This window comes from Gallinula chloropus (genome assembly GCF_964237585.1).
Source record: "Gallinula chloropus genome assembly, chromosome: 5".
NCBI classification, from domain to species: domain Eukaryota; kingdom Metazoa; phylum Chordata; class Aves; order Gruiformes; family Rallidae; genus Gallinula; species Gallinula chloropus.
Window position 1 is genome coordinate 57,463,873 of NC_140090.1, and position 16,180 is coordinate 57,480,052.

The 16,180-nt window shown below is 36.8% G+C and overlaps 1 protein-coding gene across 2 annotated transcripts in view; it reads left to right on the forward strand.

Annotated features, from left to right (window-relative positions):
- KCNMA1 (potassium calcium-activated channel subfamily M alpha 1) overlaps positions 1 to 16,083 on the forward strand; it is a gene marked incomplete at its 5' end in the record, with an annotated part of 459,986 nt that extends 443,903 nt beyond the window's left edge. Inside the window, 5 exons of one of the 2 annotated variants that reach the window (XM_084265235.1) lie at positions 4,366 to 4,560; positions 5,950 to 6,068; positions 7,019 to 7,243; positions 9,343 to 9,371; positions 15,284 to 16,083. In XM_084265235.1, coding sequence (XP_084121361.1) covers positions 4,366 to 4,560; positions 5,950 to 6,068; positions 7,019 to 7,243; positions 9,343 to 9,371; positions 15,284 to 15,435 — 720 coding nt within the window. In that variant the 3' untranslated portion in view covers positions 15,436 to 16,083. Of the gene's footprint in view, positions 1 to 4,365; positions 4,561 to 5,949; positions 6,069 to 7,018; positions 7,244 to 9,342; positions 9,372 to 15,280 lie in introns of both variants that reach the window. The other variant, XM_084265236.1, reaches the window with a different exon arrangement.
- Positions 16,084 to 16,180: the final 97 nt, after the last annotated feature.

The following is a 16,180-nucleotide window of genomic DNA, read 5'->3' on the forward strand; positions in this document are numbered from 1 at the left end:
AAGTTTGCATATATGTTACTCATTCAGCGGAATTCTTCCAATAGAAAAAGGAAAGCAAGTTAAAATATTTGTTTGAAAGCAATGTTAAAAACTGCATGTGGTATAGGAGGAAAAAAACCTAACAAACATTAAAAAATGTCAGATAAGACTTGAAAAATGACAATTTTAGATTCATAAATAAAAAGCAAAGTGTTATTAAAGTTAAAGCAATGTTATTGAGATGTGCTAACTTTCAGTTAAAATTTCTGTAAAAGACCAATTAGTTTAAAAGACTTGACAACATTAACAGCAAAACATAAGCACTCTTGTAATTATACTTTAAAAAATGATTGAACAAATGGGAAAGCATCCCCCAAATTTTTGAAAGAGCTGCACTACAGTTCTGTAGCATAGGCTAGGTGGCACTGCTAGCTCAGATATCTGTGTCGGAATTTCCTTGCTGTTTTCCCAGTTTCAGTGCCTATGATGCATTTCCTTCTTTCTCTGTTCAGACTACACCTATTTCATGCTCTTATTCCGGATGCTAATTATAGTGTGCCAGTGTGAGGTTCAGTTAATGGCAGTAGCAAACAAGTATTTCTTTAGTTATGATTTTACAGTCAACATCACTGGATAATGTCTTGTTACTTTAAGTACATCAGCACCTTTCCAAAGATATTGTGTAGATTGGTTTCTTATAAGTACTGGCATATCCAGGCCACACACCCTCCCACAGAGCAAGTAGATCACTCTCAAATTAACTTCAGTGTATTATTATTCCAAAGGAAATGGATACAAGCTAGTTCAGCTTTTCGGTGTCCCCCAGTTCCAACTGGCAGGAGGCAGTGAAAGGAGTCTGATTTTTGTGACAATCAAAAACATGAACAGGGGTTTTTTTCCTGAGGAGTGTTAAATATATTGGTACAAGAGAAAGCAGCCCTACTTAGCAGAAGGTGACAAATTACAGCTTTCTATTAACCCATCCTTTCTTGTTTATGGTTGGGCACTTCCTGATCAGTTGCAATGCCAGAGCAGTCCGTCCTGAAAGTTGGAATCTTTTTATCCATTGATGGCAAAACCCCAAACCCCATAATTTGGCTGTACTTATCCATCTGATTAAATGGTGACATCCACATCAGCCATGGTGTGAAACTCAAGCCATTTGTCCAAGATAAATGTTGCCTCCTTTGCTAATAAGTGTCTTAGCTTTGCCTTAACATTTGTCTAGCAGTGGGAGGCCTTTCTCCAGTGACAGTGTTCTGTTCCATCGACAATAGACCTGATTCCTTTCTTATTTGCATCAGTTTCATAGTAGTGTAGGGCCCCCAGAGTTACTCCTTGTTGGCTATATGACATAAGTAAAAATTGGACCCATTATGTCTTAATTGTGCTGGGTTTTGGGGGAGTTTATTTCATTTCATTTGTATTAATGAATTTGTGACAAGTGCCTGCCTGACTTGATATATTATTTTACTGCTGCTTTTATTTCTCAATTTAATATGGGATCTGTAGTAAAATGAATGATATGGCCAAAGTATAATTTCTTAGTAGATCATGGTTTAGTGAGCTACAGCTGAGTTTACGATACAGGGTAATTGTGCACTTGCAGAGTACAAAGTTCAGATTGGCTGAGAGCAGATGTGTTTAAATCGGATTCTGGCTATAGTTGCTACAATTTGAATTACAGAATAATGAGAGAAAGGGTTGAAAACCAGGGAAGGCTGGCCTAATACTACCTCCTAAAGAGATAAAATTGTTAGTACACTTCTGTATGTTTTATCAGTCACTGCAAGTAAGCAGTCTCTAAAACCAGGCTATTTTACACAAATCAAAATCTACCAGTCTTAGAGCAGCTGAACATTTCTTACTGCATTGTCCTTGTTGTAAACCAGACTTGAAAAATCTACCAGTAAGGGTATGCTTTCCTTTTCACAGAATCACAGAATGGTTTGGGTTGGAGAACCTCTGGAGATCATCTAGTACAACCCCCTTGCTAAGGCACGATCACCTAGAACAGGTTGCATAGGACTCCGTCAAGGCGGGTTTTGAATATCTCCAGAGAAGGAGACTCCACAGCCTCTCCGGGCAGCCTGTTTTGTTTCATGTTCTTCTATCTTGACTCATTGAAGTAAAACTGAGAGTAACATTTTTAATAGTATTAAATATCACTACTTAGTGAAGAAAAAGGATTTAAAAATACTGAATGAAAGAGTGGGGAAGGCATGAGAAAACGTACTTTTGCAGAAAATGGTACATTTTTCTGAAGTGTTGTGTTTAAAGTGTCATATACAATACATTGAAGCAGACTTTTACTGAAAGGACTTTTCCAGTTTTAAAAATTGCCATGCTTCCAAACTCTAGATCTGGCAGATTTTGGCTTTATATCCCTGAAACTGGTGTCAACTAACATTGGTGCCTAGCTACAGGAGCAAAGAAATGATTCTAATTATTTTTGTTCTGAGTGGTATATATTGTGCACTGACAAAGACCAAGAAAAGAGATTGAACTTATTTTTTTTTTTTTTTTTTATTCTGAGCACTTCCATGTTGGAAAAGTGTAGCACAGTGGGAAGAGTTGCCAAAGAGGACAACTCTGATTCTCACCTCAGGGACATCAAGGAAGAAGTAACTGAAGAGTAAAAAATCATGCCTGAATGTCTTCTCTCTCTCACAATGGCAATTCCTATTAAACATCATGTAATAACTCCAGACATACATTCCTGCAAGGGGTCACATTGATTTTTCTATATGTTAAGAAAGGTTTGAGTATTACACTTGAATTGTTACACAATGCATCCACATATGTGGGAGCTGATTTGAGATTAGCTGCTGGTTTAGACTAACTGAATTTTCCCTGCTAATGTCTTTACAGTACAGTTTGTATTTAAAATATGTAGTGCCTTACTGAAGCTAATTTAAAATAATTGGAGTTGATGAGATGCAAATATTTGCTCTAGGGCATGTATAACAATAACAATATGTTCCTTTCATTTTAATTTAGGCAACAGGTGAATGGCATATATGCCTAAGCTTGAAGTTATGAAACTTCAATGTTACAGTGAAAATCATTGCCCCAAAGAGTTCATTTTCTCCTGTATTAACTGTCATCTCAAATGAACAATAAAACTGAAGTTTTATTATACATAGAAAGAGTATCAAAGTAACATATAGGAAACCAGTTCTGCTTTTTTGATCTCAGGATAAAATATTTCAACCTGTACCTCAGTTTAGCCATGTATTAAATACAATTGCATTTTATGGATAGAGCAATGAATTTCACTGAAAAGTATTATCAAAAAAGTATTGTCTTTGGACAACAAGCACTATGTAAGAATTCAACGTCCATTCTTACTAGGCTGGACTACAGACCAAGGCCTAAGTTCAACAAAAGTCACAAATCTAGCAATGTGAATCCACAAATCCAGTAATGTCAATCCTGTGTACTCTACTGTGAGCTCATTTTCTTCTCACACGTCCCCCACACTTGCAAAGCTTCTGAAAAACAAGCATTAGTGACTTTGTAAGTGATGGTGCCTCCTATTGTTCAACATTATTTTTTTGCTCTGCACATTTCATGGCAGATATTAATGGAATATCTCTGAACTGTACCGGTATACTTTTAAGTGAACTTGAAACTCACTCATCTGGCATTAAATTAATATTTAAAATACCCATTGTTTGCCTGACAGACCAGTGAAGCTACAGATGCTGGCAAAATGTCAGTGTGGAGTAAATCTTCCCTAATAAACCACACTTACTCTATACCCTAGAGTTTTTTAAAAGGACCACCAGGATCCCAAACTCATCATACATTTATCTGGAATGAACTCAAGATGTTTAATTGATACATGCTTATGTCTGAACACTGTCAAGTCTCGTAATAAGATGTTTAGTACAATACATTGGTTAGACTGCTAGAGTCCAGCCACAGTAATAAGTAATGACATTTGCTGCACAAAGGCAGCTCCCCAACGAATTGGTGACAAGAGTAAAAAGGCAATCTAGCCTGTGTAAGCTTTAAATGTGGTCTGAGTTTTACAATTACATGTCCTAAAGCCCATTATTAGACATGAAGGCAATGAGAAGGAAAGCAGTCATTGCATCACTACTAACACCAATTATAGGAAACATAAATCATTCAAATTTTTGTACTTTAATAAAAATCAGCCTGAATTGGTGTTTAAAAGGAAGGATCTGGTATAGGAGTCTAATGGGATAGAACAAAATAGAGTAATTGGAGGCTGCTGTCTTTTCACTTTCTATATAAAATTATTTGAAGAGACAGCCAAGAACTTTAAACAGCAGAAACCCAGAAAAGTTGTAATTTGGATGTCTTCAGTTGTGACTTTAATGGTGTTTGCTTAAAGAGCTTTCTTTATCTCTGCAGACATACTTCAATGACAATATCCTCACACTGATACGGACATTGGTAACAGGAGGAGCCACACCAGAGCTGGAAGCACTGATTGCTGAGGAAAATGCATTGAGAGGAGGTTACAGCACGCCCCAGACACTTGCAAACAGGGACAGGTGTCGAGTTGCTCAGTTGGCTTTGTATGATGGGCCATTTGCAGACCTAGGGGTAAGATCATGAGAGAGATATAGCACCAAGGCTGGTTTGCAGTCTTACTTGTTTCTGTTCTTAGACTGAATCAAAAAACTATCTTAATTAGTGTATAATTTCTATGTTTTACTTTATAGAAGTATATTTACTTTAATAGAGGTTTTGGATAATGTGAAAATTTACAGCACAAAGTGCCAGGTTTGCTCTTACCCTTTTAAGGATCTATATTACTTCTGAGAGTCCTTGCCTGAATATTTCTTTCAGAAAATCCTGTGTCTCCCCTTAGTTGTCAGCTAAAGAAATGGATGAGCTGACTTGGGTGATATAACAGTCTAACAATAATCCATTGTAAATGTGAGCAATGTCTAAACCTTCAGTGGGTTTTCATAAGCTTATTTAGTCTTTTTGTGGAGCTTCCAGTTCTTACTTAAAATATGCTTATTACAGATTCACAGAATGGTAGGGATTGGAAGGGACCTCTGAAGATCATCTAGTCCAACCCCACTGCTTATGCAGGATCACCTAGAGCAGGTTGCACAGGATTGTGTCCAGGCAGGTTTTGACTGTCTCCAAAGAAAGAGACTCCACAACCTCTCTGGGAAGCCTGTGCCAGTGCTCTATCACCCTCAGAGAAAGGACAGGGAGTCCCATAAAGGATTGAGGGTCATGAGAGTACACAGATAGAAGTAAACAGCCTTTCCATTCATATAGGAGTCATTCATAGCTGAGCCTAACAGCTCATCAGAGCACTTGGGCATGAGGTATAACACTTCACAAATAAGTAATATAAATTCTTCAAATGCTATTTCACTGGATCCTCAATTGCGCCATATCAGTGAAGGTATAATGCATTAATACTCATCATTACTTATGAATCAACATTTAGGTATACAGATTATCAAATCTAAAATTGGTTTTGCTAATCAAAATATTGTTTATGAAAAATGTCATACATTTCATCATTATTTTGAAGTGGGAGATATTTTATTATTCTATTAACCCCTCAGAATGTTAATTTCCATTGTGTTCCCCAGTGAATTAAGACAACAGGATAGCTAGTGCCAAAAAAGAGTCAAAAATGCTAACAATTTAATACCACAATTAATATAATTTGTAGAATATGCATTGCACCAAAATTTATATTTCCAGTTTAAATCAAATTATTCTTCCCAATTTGTTATCATATCATGGACCAAGGGTCTCTAAAATAACAATTGCTTTACATAATTACTTACTTGGGTAAAGGATTCTAATTTGGGACAAACAGCTGACTTTCTTTACATTGTCCTTTCTGTAAAAGCTCATACTCAAAATCCTCTTCCCTGATGTGTTAACATAGAAGAGAAAGGAAAAAATGTGCTGTTTTTTGTTTCGGTTTTTTTTTCCCCTCTCCTTTCTTTCTCCTAGGATGGAGGTTGTTATGGAGATCTATTTTGTAAAGCACTGAAAACATACAATATGCTTTGCTTTGGAATTTATCGATTAAGGGATGCCCATCTAAGTACTCCCAGCCAATGTACTAAACGGTAAGTCCGGTCTTTTAGAAAATCTCTGGTTCACCTTTGGTCTTGTTGGTGAGAAAGATCCCACATGGCAGCTAAGCCAGATTTCTTACAAGCAGTGAATTAAGTTGAAAAGAAATTGTGAGATTTGTGATAAATTTTTGCTCATTTCTTGCCTGGACAGAAAATGCCTGTTGCCTTGCTCAAATGTGTTTTTCACATATATGGAAAAGATTAGCAGCAGGGCCTATAAGGTCTTCCCTGAAAGGAGTCTAGTTGAAGGTGGGGATTCTTAAAATTAATAGAGCTTCTACTTCAGGCCTGGGATGTATTCTGGCTTCATGGAAGCACAGATTTCTCTTTATAAATGCTCTTTAAGGCCATGAATGTACACATGGCACAAATCAACAATATTAACCCCAATGCTAATTTGCTGGTATATTTTCCTTAACTTCTTTTATGTACAGTCACAATTCGAGCAAATAATTGTACTCTTTGATATATTAATAGTATTTAAATATTTAATAAATATGTAGCAAATTTATATTTAAATGTGCCCGCACCTAAAATCCTCCTCTCCCTGCTTTTCAGCCATTCTTTTAAATACTGTTGCTAGTGGATATTTTACTGGGTTTTGTAAATATGTAAATCTGTTTGCTAGCATCTGTTTGCTTGAATTACGGTGCATCTAGAGAAAGGAAGGTGTTTTGTGGAGTGTCATTGAGAAATCAAGGCATGAGTCACTTGAAGAACATCCTATTCAGACAATGTGTCTGCACAACAGGAAACACTAAAAATGATATCTGACACGAGAAGGTCCTAAACTGTATAAGCTAAAATTTGGTCTGCACTGAAGGAAACGGGAGTGCAACAATCTGGGTAAATGTTCATGAGATAACTACTCTAGAAGAAATTTTTAGCACAAATTTAAACCTGTTTTCTCTCTTTTTCTTTGTTTCTTCCTTTCTTTTCAGTTATGTTATCACAAACCCACCATATGAATTTGAGCTTGTGCCGACAGACTTGATCTTCTGTTTGATGCAATTTGACCACAATGCTGGCCAGTCCCGGGCCAGTCTTTCTCATTCCTCCCATTCCTCCTATTCTTCCAGCAAGAAGAGCTCATCAGTTCACTCCATCCCCTCAACAGCAAACCGACCGAACCGCACCAAGACCAGGGATTCCCGGGAAAAACAGAAGTATGTGCAGGAAGATAGACTTTGATATGTGTACCTGCTCCCACTGTGTGTGAAACTTGCATTCACCACCCATTCTCCCCAGTTAATGTTTCCAGCAGTAGTGTTCCCTGTTTTCCCATGGAGTTCTCTCTTTTTTGTACACATATTTTGCATATGTATGACAGTGTGCATGTGATTGTCATTTTTATTTCACCACCATAAAACCCTTAAGCACAACAGCAACAAAGCAGACGGACCAAAAGTTATTTATGATGCTAGGGGAGAAAAAAAAAAATCTAAACCCATAGGCACACTGAAAACATAAATAACTCACTGCAGTTACTCTACATATCAGAAAATAGAGTATATTTAACATGAACACTTGCTCTTGGTGTCAGAGTTACACAAAGAAAGTCATTTAGTGCAGAAGTGTTGATGTATGTTGCGGTAAGTTTTTTTTATATTCATATTTACAGGAGTTGCTACATTTATTTGAAGCTTATAAAACTAACCCTTTGAAAGTAAAACAAAAAAAAAGAAAAAAAAAAACACAAAACCACAACTAAAAAAAATCCATTTAGATTTTTCACTCTGAAAACTTATATTGTATAGGGCTTACACTCTTTGTATAGATTATTGCTACTCACCTGCTTTATACCAAAGCAACATCAGGGACTTTTCTGCTTGTTTAAGGACTTCAAAATACAAGCCTTTTGGAAATAGTGTCTTTTCCCTCTAACACTGCAATTGTCTGGATGTGGAGCTGTAAAGCTCCAATGGTTTAATTTAACTTTAGAAAGAGTCTAATTGCATATTAAATTATTATTCTGTCTATTTATACTGCCACATGAATAGCTATATTTTCTTTCACTTTTGACATTTGGGATAAAAAGCCATATGTATCATAAATATTGGATGTTAAGTCATTAAAAACTGCCTTCCTGGGACTTTTACATCTTTAAAAGGTGAATTAGTCACCTTATGTACAGAATAAATAATGTTCAGAAAAGAGCAAGCATTTTTCTATGCTTAAGTATCAGATCTCAAGGGACTTTGTTCCTTTCCCCAGATGGTAGTTTAACTTTTCCAACTTAGAGTGGTGGTATAAATCTTCCAACAAGATTCCTAATAGGCGAAGATCCTCCAGAAATCCTGCTCCATCTTCTAGCTGGTTCTTTTCAACAGGTACATGCCAGGATGCAGTAATACAGGGGAAGACAACTGAGTGCCTTTAAGGTCTCTCCCATTTGGGGAGAAAAGGTGCTGTGCCCTGGACGGCCCGTGAGCAGAACAAGAGAGCTGGGGTGGAAATACTAACTGTGCTGAGGCATCATGTTCTAGGCACTTGCCAGAGTTGAGCTCATGCAGATTATCACCAACGACATACTTACCCAAACAGAAATTGTGGCAGAGAATTAAATAAAACAGTGGAAATGAACCTACCCTAGATAGCCATAGAAATGATACTTCAAGCTTGTTGTTTTGGTTTTTTTTTTTTAATTTCAAATGCCAACCTTTTGTAATGTAGAACTAGTTCTAGGTGGTATGAAGATTTTTCCCAGGGAAGGGAGGCCAGAAACACATACCACCTTCCCTGGCTACCCAGCAAGAAAGCATGCAGACAGAAAATAAATATTTGGATGTGGGAGTGATTAGCATTGTAACTGCCAACCCAGACAAGGTGCTTTTATGGTTAGTATTGTTTTCTACCTTCCCCTTCCCCAAGCATGATAATTTTGAAGATTTGCTTGCTGTGTGAATTGACAATGAAGCCAAGCACTTTTACTGACAAAACCTGGAATCATATAAGTGGGCTACAGAGAGTGCCACTTGCAGTGTTAAGCATCATGATTGGAATACAGTATATATGTGTGTGTGCATTCAAATGCAGCTCTAAGTCCTATCAGTGAAATGCATTGCAAATTATGGATGCTTCCCTACAAATTACAGTTGCTCTTCATAAGACAAATTCTGTGTTTCTTTTTGCAAAGAAAGTTTTTATTGTCTTTTGCCCTAAGAATATTTATTACTACAAGGATGTGCCAGTTAAAGTGCTCAACAGGAAATATGACAGTTTAAAAGCATTGTAAAACTTACATAGCTTACTTCTTTTTCTAAAGTGCAACAAGGATGAATAGAATGGGCCAAGGTATGACAATTAATGGTTCTGCATGACCTAGCAACTGCTGTGGGTTTCCTTCTATAACTTTGTCCTTGTGAAAACTTGTGAAATTAAACAAAATTAGTTACAAACTTTATTCAGTTATTGGTTTGTTTGTTTGGTTGATTGTTTTGTTGGTTTTCTTTTGCCTTTTTTTTTCCCTCCAAACCAAAAGTAAAACTGGCTGCTGCTGCTGCTGCTGTTGCTCAACCGTGTTTTATTTTTTTATCCTCTCATCTGCTTGCCTTTCTAATTGCACGTATCCTTTTGTAAACACCAAGGTTCCTGCTCAATGAAGATGCCTACCCCGATGCAGACATTACTTTAATTTCCCATTCCTCATTCCAGTTCCTTTCCTCCCTTCCCCTCCCTACTCCCCTGTCCCCCTTGTATGTTCATGAGCATCTTTTTATGTTGGCAATATTGAGTGAAAATAGTCGAGAGCAGTTACGCATTTTGGAAGAATGTTAATGGCTTTGACACCAAAATGCTTTTCCATTAATGTTTTATCTGTTTTCCATTTAGCAGAGTAAGGAAGGGTGTTAATATGAAGCCACTTGTCACACACTACGTAATGGTTTTATCCTAAAAAAATAATATTTGTATAACTGCAGCTCAAATAGAAAAAATATAAACAGTGTAGATTAGAGAAGCACCTTGTCTACTGTGTGAGCAACAGAAGAGGAATATCTAATAGGGATGAAAACCTGAATTCTTCAAAACATATTGAAGTCTAATTTTCCTCCATCTTCTCTCCTCAAGTTGGAAGGCTTAAAGTTTTGACTTTTAAATGTGCAATTTTCACTTCTAAGTGCGATCAAATCAATCCATAGGGATGAAGATTTTCATCTACGGTTATACTAATGGAATTGGGAGGTTGGTCATTGCAAGTAGAGGAATGTTTAATTCAACTATGTCATGTTGTCAAAAATTTTTATATTAAAAAATAAATCTCCCATTTGTTCAAAAAACTTTTCCAAGTCAAACATTCTTAGTATCTACTGTGGTTAGTTTTCGAGAGTGGAAAAACAGCACTAATCATCAAGATAATATATTTTAGAGCTTTAAATGGAGGTCCTGTCACTTATATCAGTGCCAGTATGGTTCTGACAATGGAAACTATGTTCTTGGTAGGTTTGTTGATCTGAGTGTTGACACAAAATGACATGTAGCAAACTTGTGGGTTCTTGCCATGGGATCCCACCAGTCTAAACTGGCAGTCAGGCATTTTCCAGTGAAATTTCCATTGTCAAAAGTAATAAATGAACTAGTTTAAAGCTATTTAAAAAAAATCAACAAGTCAAGGTTAGCATTTTTTGATCCCAAAAACTTTAGCTGCCTTGGAGCAAAATAAAGACCTCCACAGAAAGTAAGAGTAGTTTCTTCTTCCTGTCCCTGCAAATTACTTACTGCCCGCTACATGTTAAATACTCATCTGCCAAACAAAATGTTGCTGAGTAGGTGGGTGGAGAAACTTGCACTACTTTTTTGTCACACAGGAAGAAATTGGATGGCAGAATTTTCATCTTAGTTATAAAGAAGTTTCATATGTGGACGGGGGGAGGCAGACAAACACACACATGAACAGAATCATTTGAAAAAGCATGTTTAAAACAATTGTGAAGTAATCTGGGGTTATGGTGAGAACACAAATTTAGGAAATGTTTGTGTCATGTTTAGCTAGTGTTTCTTTGCCTCTGCTCAGAAGAGAGGTTGTTTCACAGTGACATTTATTCAAATGTAATTACTCAGTCCAGAATTAATGGCAGAAATTTTAAAGCACCAGAACAATACATCTGTTGCTAAGAATTGCTAGTCTTACACAAGTTGAAGAAATCTGTTTTGATCATTTCATTTAATTATTTCTATCTTTTTATGCTGCAAGGAGCAGTCTTACACAACATGTTAATTTTTAGTTATTTTTAGTAAGAGCATGAAATCTTTAGAACTTTTAGGGATGCACTGTGATGCTGACAGCCCATTGAAAACCCAGGAAAGTAAATGTTTTCTGCTTTCTGGTCTGTGAAGTTACTTAGCTCTTAGTTCCAATACCTCTCAGGTGATGCTACCAGAAACAAACCAATTAAATAGAGTGGTAAGATCAGGGACTCTCTTGAACAGCTCTTAAAAAAATCAACAACAAAAAAAAACCCCACCGAACAAAAATTAGAAAGTTATGTGATAAGGTTCAATATATGTGTATACCAAAAGGGAGAGAAACTGACTGAATGGAACTAGAAAGAAGTTGGTGAATATAACAGTATATAAAGACTTGAAAAAGTTTTTTCCAGACGGATATAAAGGAAAAAGTAGTTTGTTTCAGATACGTAAAAATCTGTGCTAAGACTTTTGAAGACATGTCAAAGTCAGACTGTGAACATAACAAAGATTGCAAAGTGTGTAAAGGATTCAAGGACATTTAGTTCATGGGAGCAGCATATCTTAGAGGTCAGGAGTAAAGCGGGGTGTGTCAAGCACACATTTCAAAGGTAAGTGTAGCGGTTGATGGACTTTCAGAGGAGATTCGTCAATATGTGGTCAAAGAAATTTTAATGGAAAAAGAGGAACGGGAAAGGTACTAAACCTGCGTCCAAGCATTTGATGCTGGACATGATAATGGCCTGGATCAAAGTTTCAGCACTGGCAAAAAGAAATGTAGGCAACAAAATAAATTACAACCCTGTAGTTTCTGCATTTATTATTTATTTTTGCAGTATTTATTGTTTGCCAGATAGAGGCAAAAAGAGACTTGATGGTGTCTTTCTAAAGCTCAGTTCCCTGGGTTTGAGTTTTAATGTAAATATTAACACATAAATAAGTGCCTTGTTTTGTAAATTCTAGGGCAGACAGGGGGTGTTAGAAATGCTTTACACTGGCTGCTGAGAAATACAGTGCAGAGCTTCCCTGATCCTTAGCACTCATGGAGTTCTCCACTTTCTTGCTACAAGATTGAATTAACTTGCACCAAGTTCTGTTTGTACTGAAAGTTTCTGCACCATATGTTAAAAAAGAAGGTAGAGATAAAAGTTCACAGTGCTTAACTTGCCTCAAAATCATTTTAAACACAAACCATTAGAAAACTGTTAGTTTGAAATTGTTTATGTGATCTTGCAAGGCTTTTAAAACATGATAACCATCACACTTTACACCTCTCTGAAAGGTTAGTTTAATCGTAGATCACATAAAATTGGTTTCCACAAATGCATAATGGTTCATGTGTCACACTTGAACTAAATGGTTTTTTAAATGGAGCTGAAATTATTTTGATGTGTACACATTCCCAGATATTTTTTTCTACAACCTTTCTTAAACCATCCCCCATCAGGAACCATTCCTTTAAAGTCTCATTAATAATTCAGATGTTCTGATGACTTTAAAAGATCTATGGAATTGAGGCTCTTTTTTTTTTTTTTATAACTGCTTGACAAAAAGATAAATGAATGTAGAAAGAAGCGGTAGGAGTCTGGCAAGCTGTAGATCATCTCTGAACAGATTGTAACTTTATCATTCTGTCAGGAAGAATAATTTAAAGCACTTAATCAGTTAGCTTCAGTGTGCAGGATGTAACATTATGAATTCCTATCGTCCAATCTGTTCAAATCAAAGGGAACTTAATTATAATAGGTAAGTGAGAGACAGAGATGGGAGATTGAACATTGTTCAGACTCGGTCAGCTTTAAGGGGGCAGGGAACTATCTACCCTGCTAAAAAGTGAGTAGCATATTTTAAAAAGAAGATACATTTTAAAAAATTACAAGAGAAACAGTACAGTATTCTGTTTATCTTCAGTTATAACCCACTAATAATTAATAGGATTCCTTTTTTCCAATGTATTTTTTTTTTGAAGCATAAGCACAGGAAACTCATATGTCTGAAAAATAAAATTAAAAAACCATGATGTATTGAACCCTCCTGAAGTTAGGGTTTGTTGCTGTGGAATATGGGTGTTGCATGTAAACATTTAAAATCCATGTCAAGTGTAAGTGTTTAAATTTCCTGTTCATGAAATTGTAGAAGGCCAGGTTGGATGGGGTTTGGGCAACCTGGTCTAGTGGAGGGTGTCAGGGTATCCCTGCCCCTGGGGAGGCGGGGGGGTGGGTGGAACTAGATGGGCTTTGAGGTCCCTTCCAACCCCAACTGTGGGTTCTATGAAAGTGACAGGTTCCAGTAATTCTGGAAATCGATCTACTTCTTTAGAGTTCCTAACTTTGAATCTAGTTGCTTATCTTTATGAATTTATGTCCAGATATTTGTCCTTTATTCTTCCTGGTTCCAGTTTCTAGTCTCTGCTTCAACTCCTGAGCTTCTGTGCTCAATCCTTGACTTTTTGAGGTGGATTTTGCTTTGCTTCTATCTATCTATCTATCTATCTATCTATCTATCTATCTATCTATCTATCTAATCTATCTAAAATGAGTACTCTGCCCTGATTTCAGCCCAGATACAGCAGCATTTCAGTGGTAAGCAAAAGCAGTTGTTGGCATTGTTTCAGTGAGATACTAAAGCTTCTGAAGCATTTTGGGCTCCCCAATGATATGAGTAGTGCATACATGTGAGAGCACTGGCTCTGACATGGTGCACATTAAACCTTCCTTGTAATGATGAAAATGCCCCGGTTGCAGAATCCCATCACCAGAACCATTTGTGTCTGCTGCTCTGTACACCCAGCTCTGGAATTTGGGGAAGGAGGCCGAGAACTGAGCACACTGTTCACAAATGCTTGCCAAAGTGCAAGCACATAATGGCCATAAACTATTCTAAGACCAGAATTTTCTGAGTCTTTGAATACAGCTATCTTGTAAAGCTGCACACCTGCAATGAAGAAATTAGAGCAGTAATTGTTCTCTAAAGAGCTTAGAAAGATACTTTTGATTTTTAATTTCCTTTTGTGAATTTTAAGAAGTTTTGTCCACATCTACATGTGAACAATCCAATATAGTTGTTACAGTCCTAACCAGCTAGGTAAGGGCTGTAATGTCACAGCCTCTCAGCATCCTCACTCTCTCCCATGTTGTTCCCAGCCCACCTTAAATCAGTACCATCTAATTCTTGCTATGTTCATGGAAACAAACACTGCCCAAAGATATAAAAGGAACAGCTTCCCCTCTAATCTTGCCTTAAGTCCTGCTTCCTTTGCCTTGATGTCATGGTTCACTACCAACCCTTTCAGGATTAACTTCAGCCCCTACTACAGTCACCTGCAGCATTAGGTATGTTCCATACCCCGTTTCAGACTGAAGGGTTCAGAATCCTCAGGCAGACAGGTTGCTAAGTAGCAATATAATGGGCGACCCATGCAGCAACACAGCCATCTGGCAGCATGAATGCGAGCCCTTATTTATTCTAGCACCAACTGTGGAATGTTCTTTACATTCTTCTGCATGATTTTTGAACCAGTGGTAGCAACCAGCCCGAGGCTGAAATGGTTCAGAGAAGCCTCTGACTATTTAGGTGTTCCTCTGTATATGGAATTTTGTGCTCTTTTCTGCATTACCCTTAGCCCGTCTGCTCTTCTTGGCTTCTCAGTTTAGCCTTTTATTTGTTTTATGTTTTCAATAAATGAATCAGAGGGCGTTCACCTGAGCATGAAAAAAAAAAGCACGTGCTTACATTCAACAAGCAAACGAGCATATTGACAGTTTTCTTTAGCTTCTACTATAAAATCTGCAAACATGTCATCCTCCTTTCATGAAAAGTATTTTCAGAGGTATTAATCTAATGCACTATACTGCTAGCAATTAGTCAAAGTCACCTTCTATTGATTGCCTTTTCTCTATAAACTTTAGTGATTGCTACTCTCTCCTTTTTTTTTAAGTGTGTTTATGTGTATATGTGCTTCACTAATTAAAACTCTCGTTTTCCCTCCTTATTCTGTCTCTACCCATTTTGCTCCTTAGCAGAAAAGAAATGGTTTACAGATGAACCGGATAATGCTTATCCCAGAAACATTCAAATCAAGCCCATGAGCACTCACATGGCCAATCAGATCAATCAATATAAATCGACAAGCAGCTTGATACCACCAATCAGAGAAGTTGAAGATGAATGTTGACTCCTTCGAGACCAGAACTATTTTTTTAAAGCCTGACAAACTTCATGAATGGTGATGTGACATTTATTCCTCTTACATGCTGAACCACTGATGGAGAAGTTAAGAAGGGCAAGCTTAATGGGAAAATAAAGTAGACAGATCTTTCTTTGTCTGCCTTTAATATTGCTTCCACGTATTTTGGAAACTTTCGTTTATAAATGAACATAATCAAAACTAGTCATGTATAGCCTCTAGCATTTTAAATTATTTTTTATTTATTAGAAAAAATATATTTTTCTTTTTTTTTCATTGTCGAGTATTTTCCCTTAAAAAAACTGCATATGTGGCCAGACTCCTAAGAATTTAAAAGAAAAAAAAAGAAAAAGAAACCTCAGTCTTTGGCTTAAAGGAGAATGATGGTCACAGTTAAAAGGACATGTAATTAAGGGAGACAAATGATATATTTAAAAAAAGTAAAAAAAAAAAACGGTCCAACTTGTATTTTAGTAAATCAAGAGAGAAGAAAAAAAAGTTCACCAAGATGTTTCTTTACTGGAGGATGTGTATTTTGTTCAGCATTGACACCAGCTCTTAATAAAGTGAACTTACTTATTTTCAAAGTTGAAAGTCATATTTTTGTACATGTAACATTCTTCTGAATTATTCTTTTATTACCATATACAGATCATCTTAATTGCCAGTTATGTTAATGTCTGATAACTTCCCCCTCACACACTGCGCCCCCTCCTACCACACGCACGTGAGC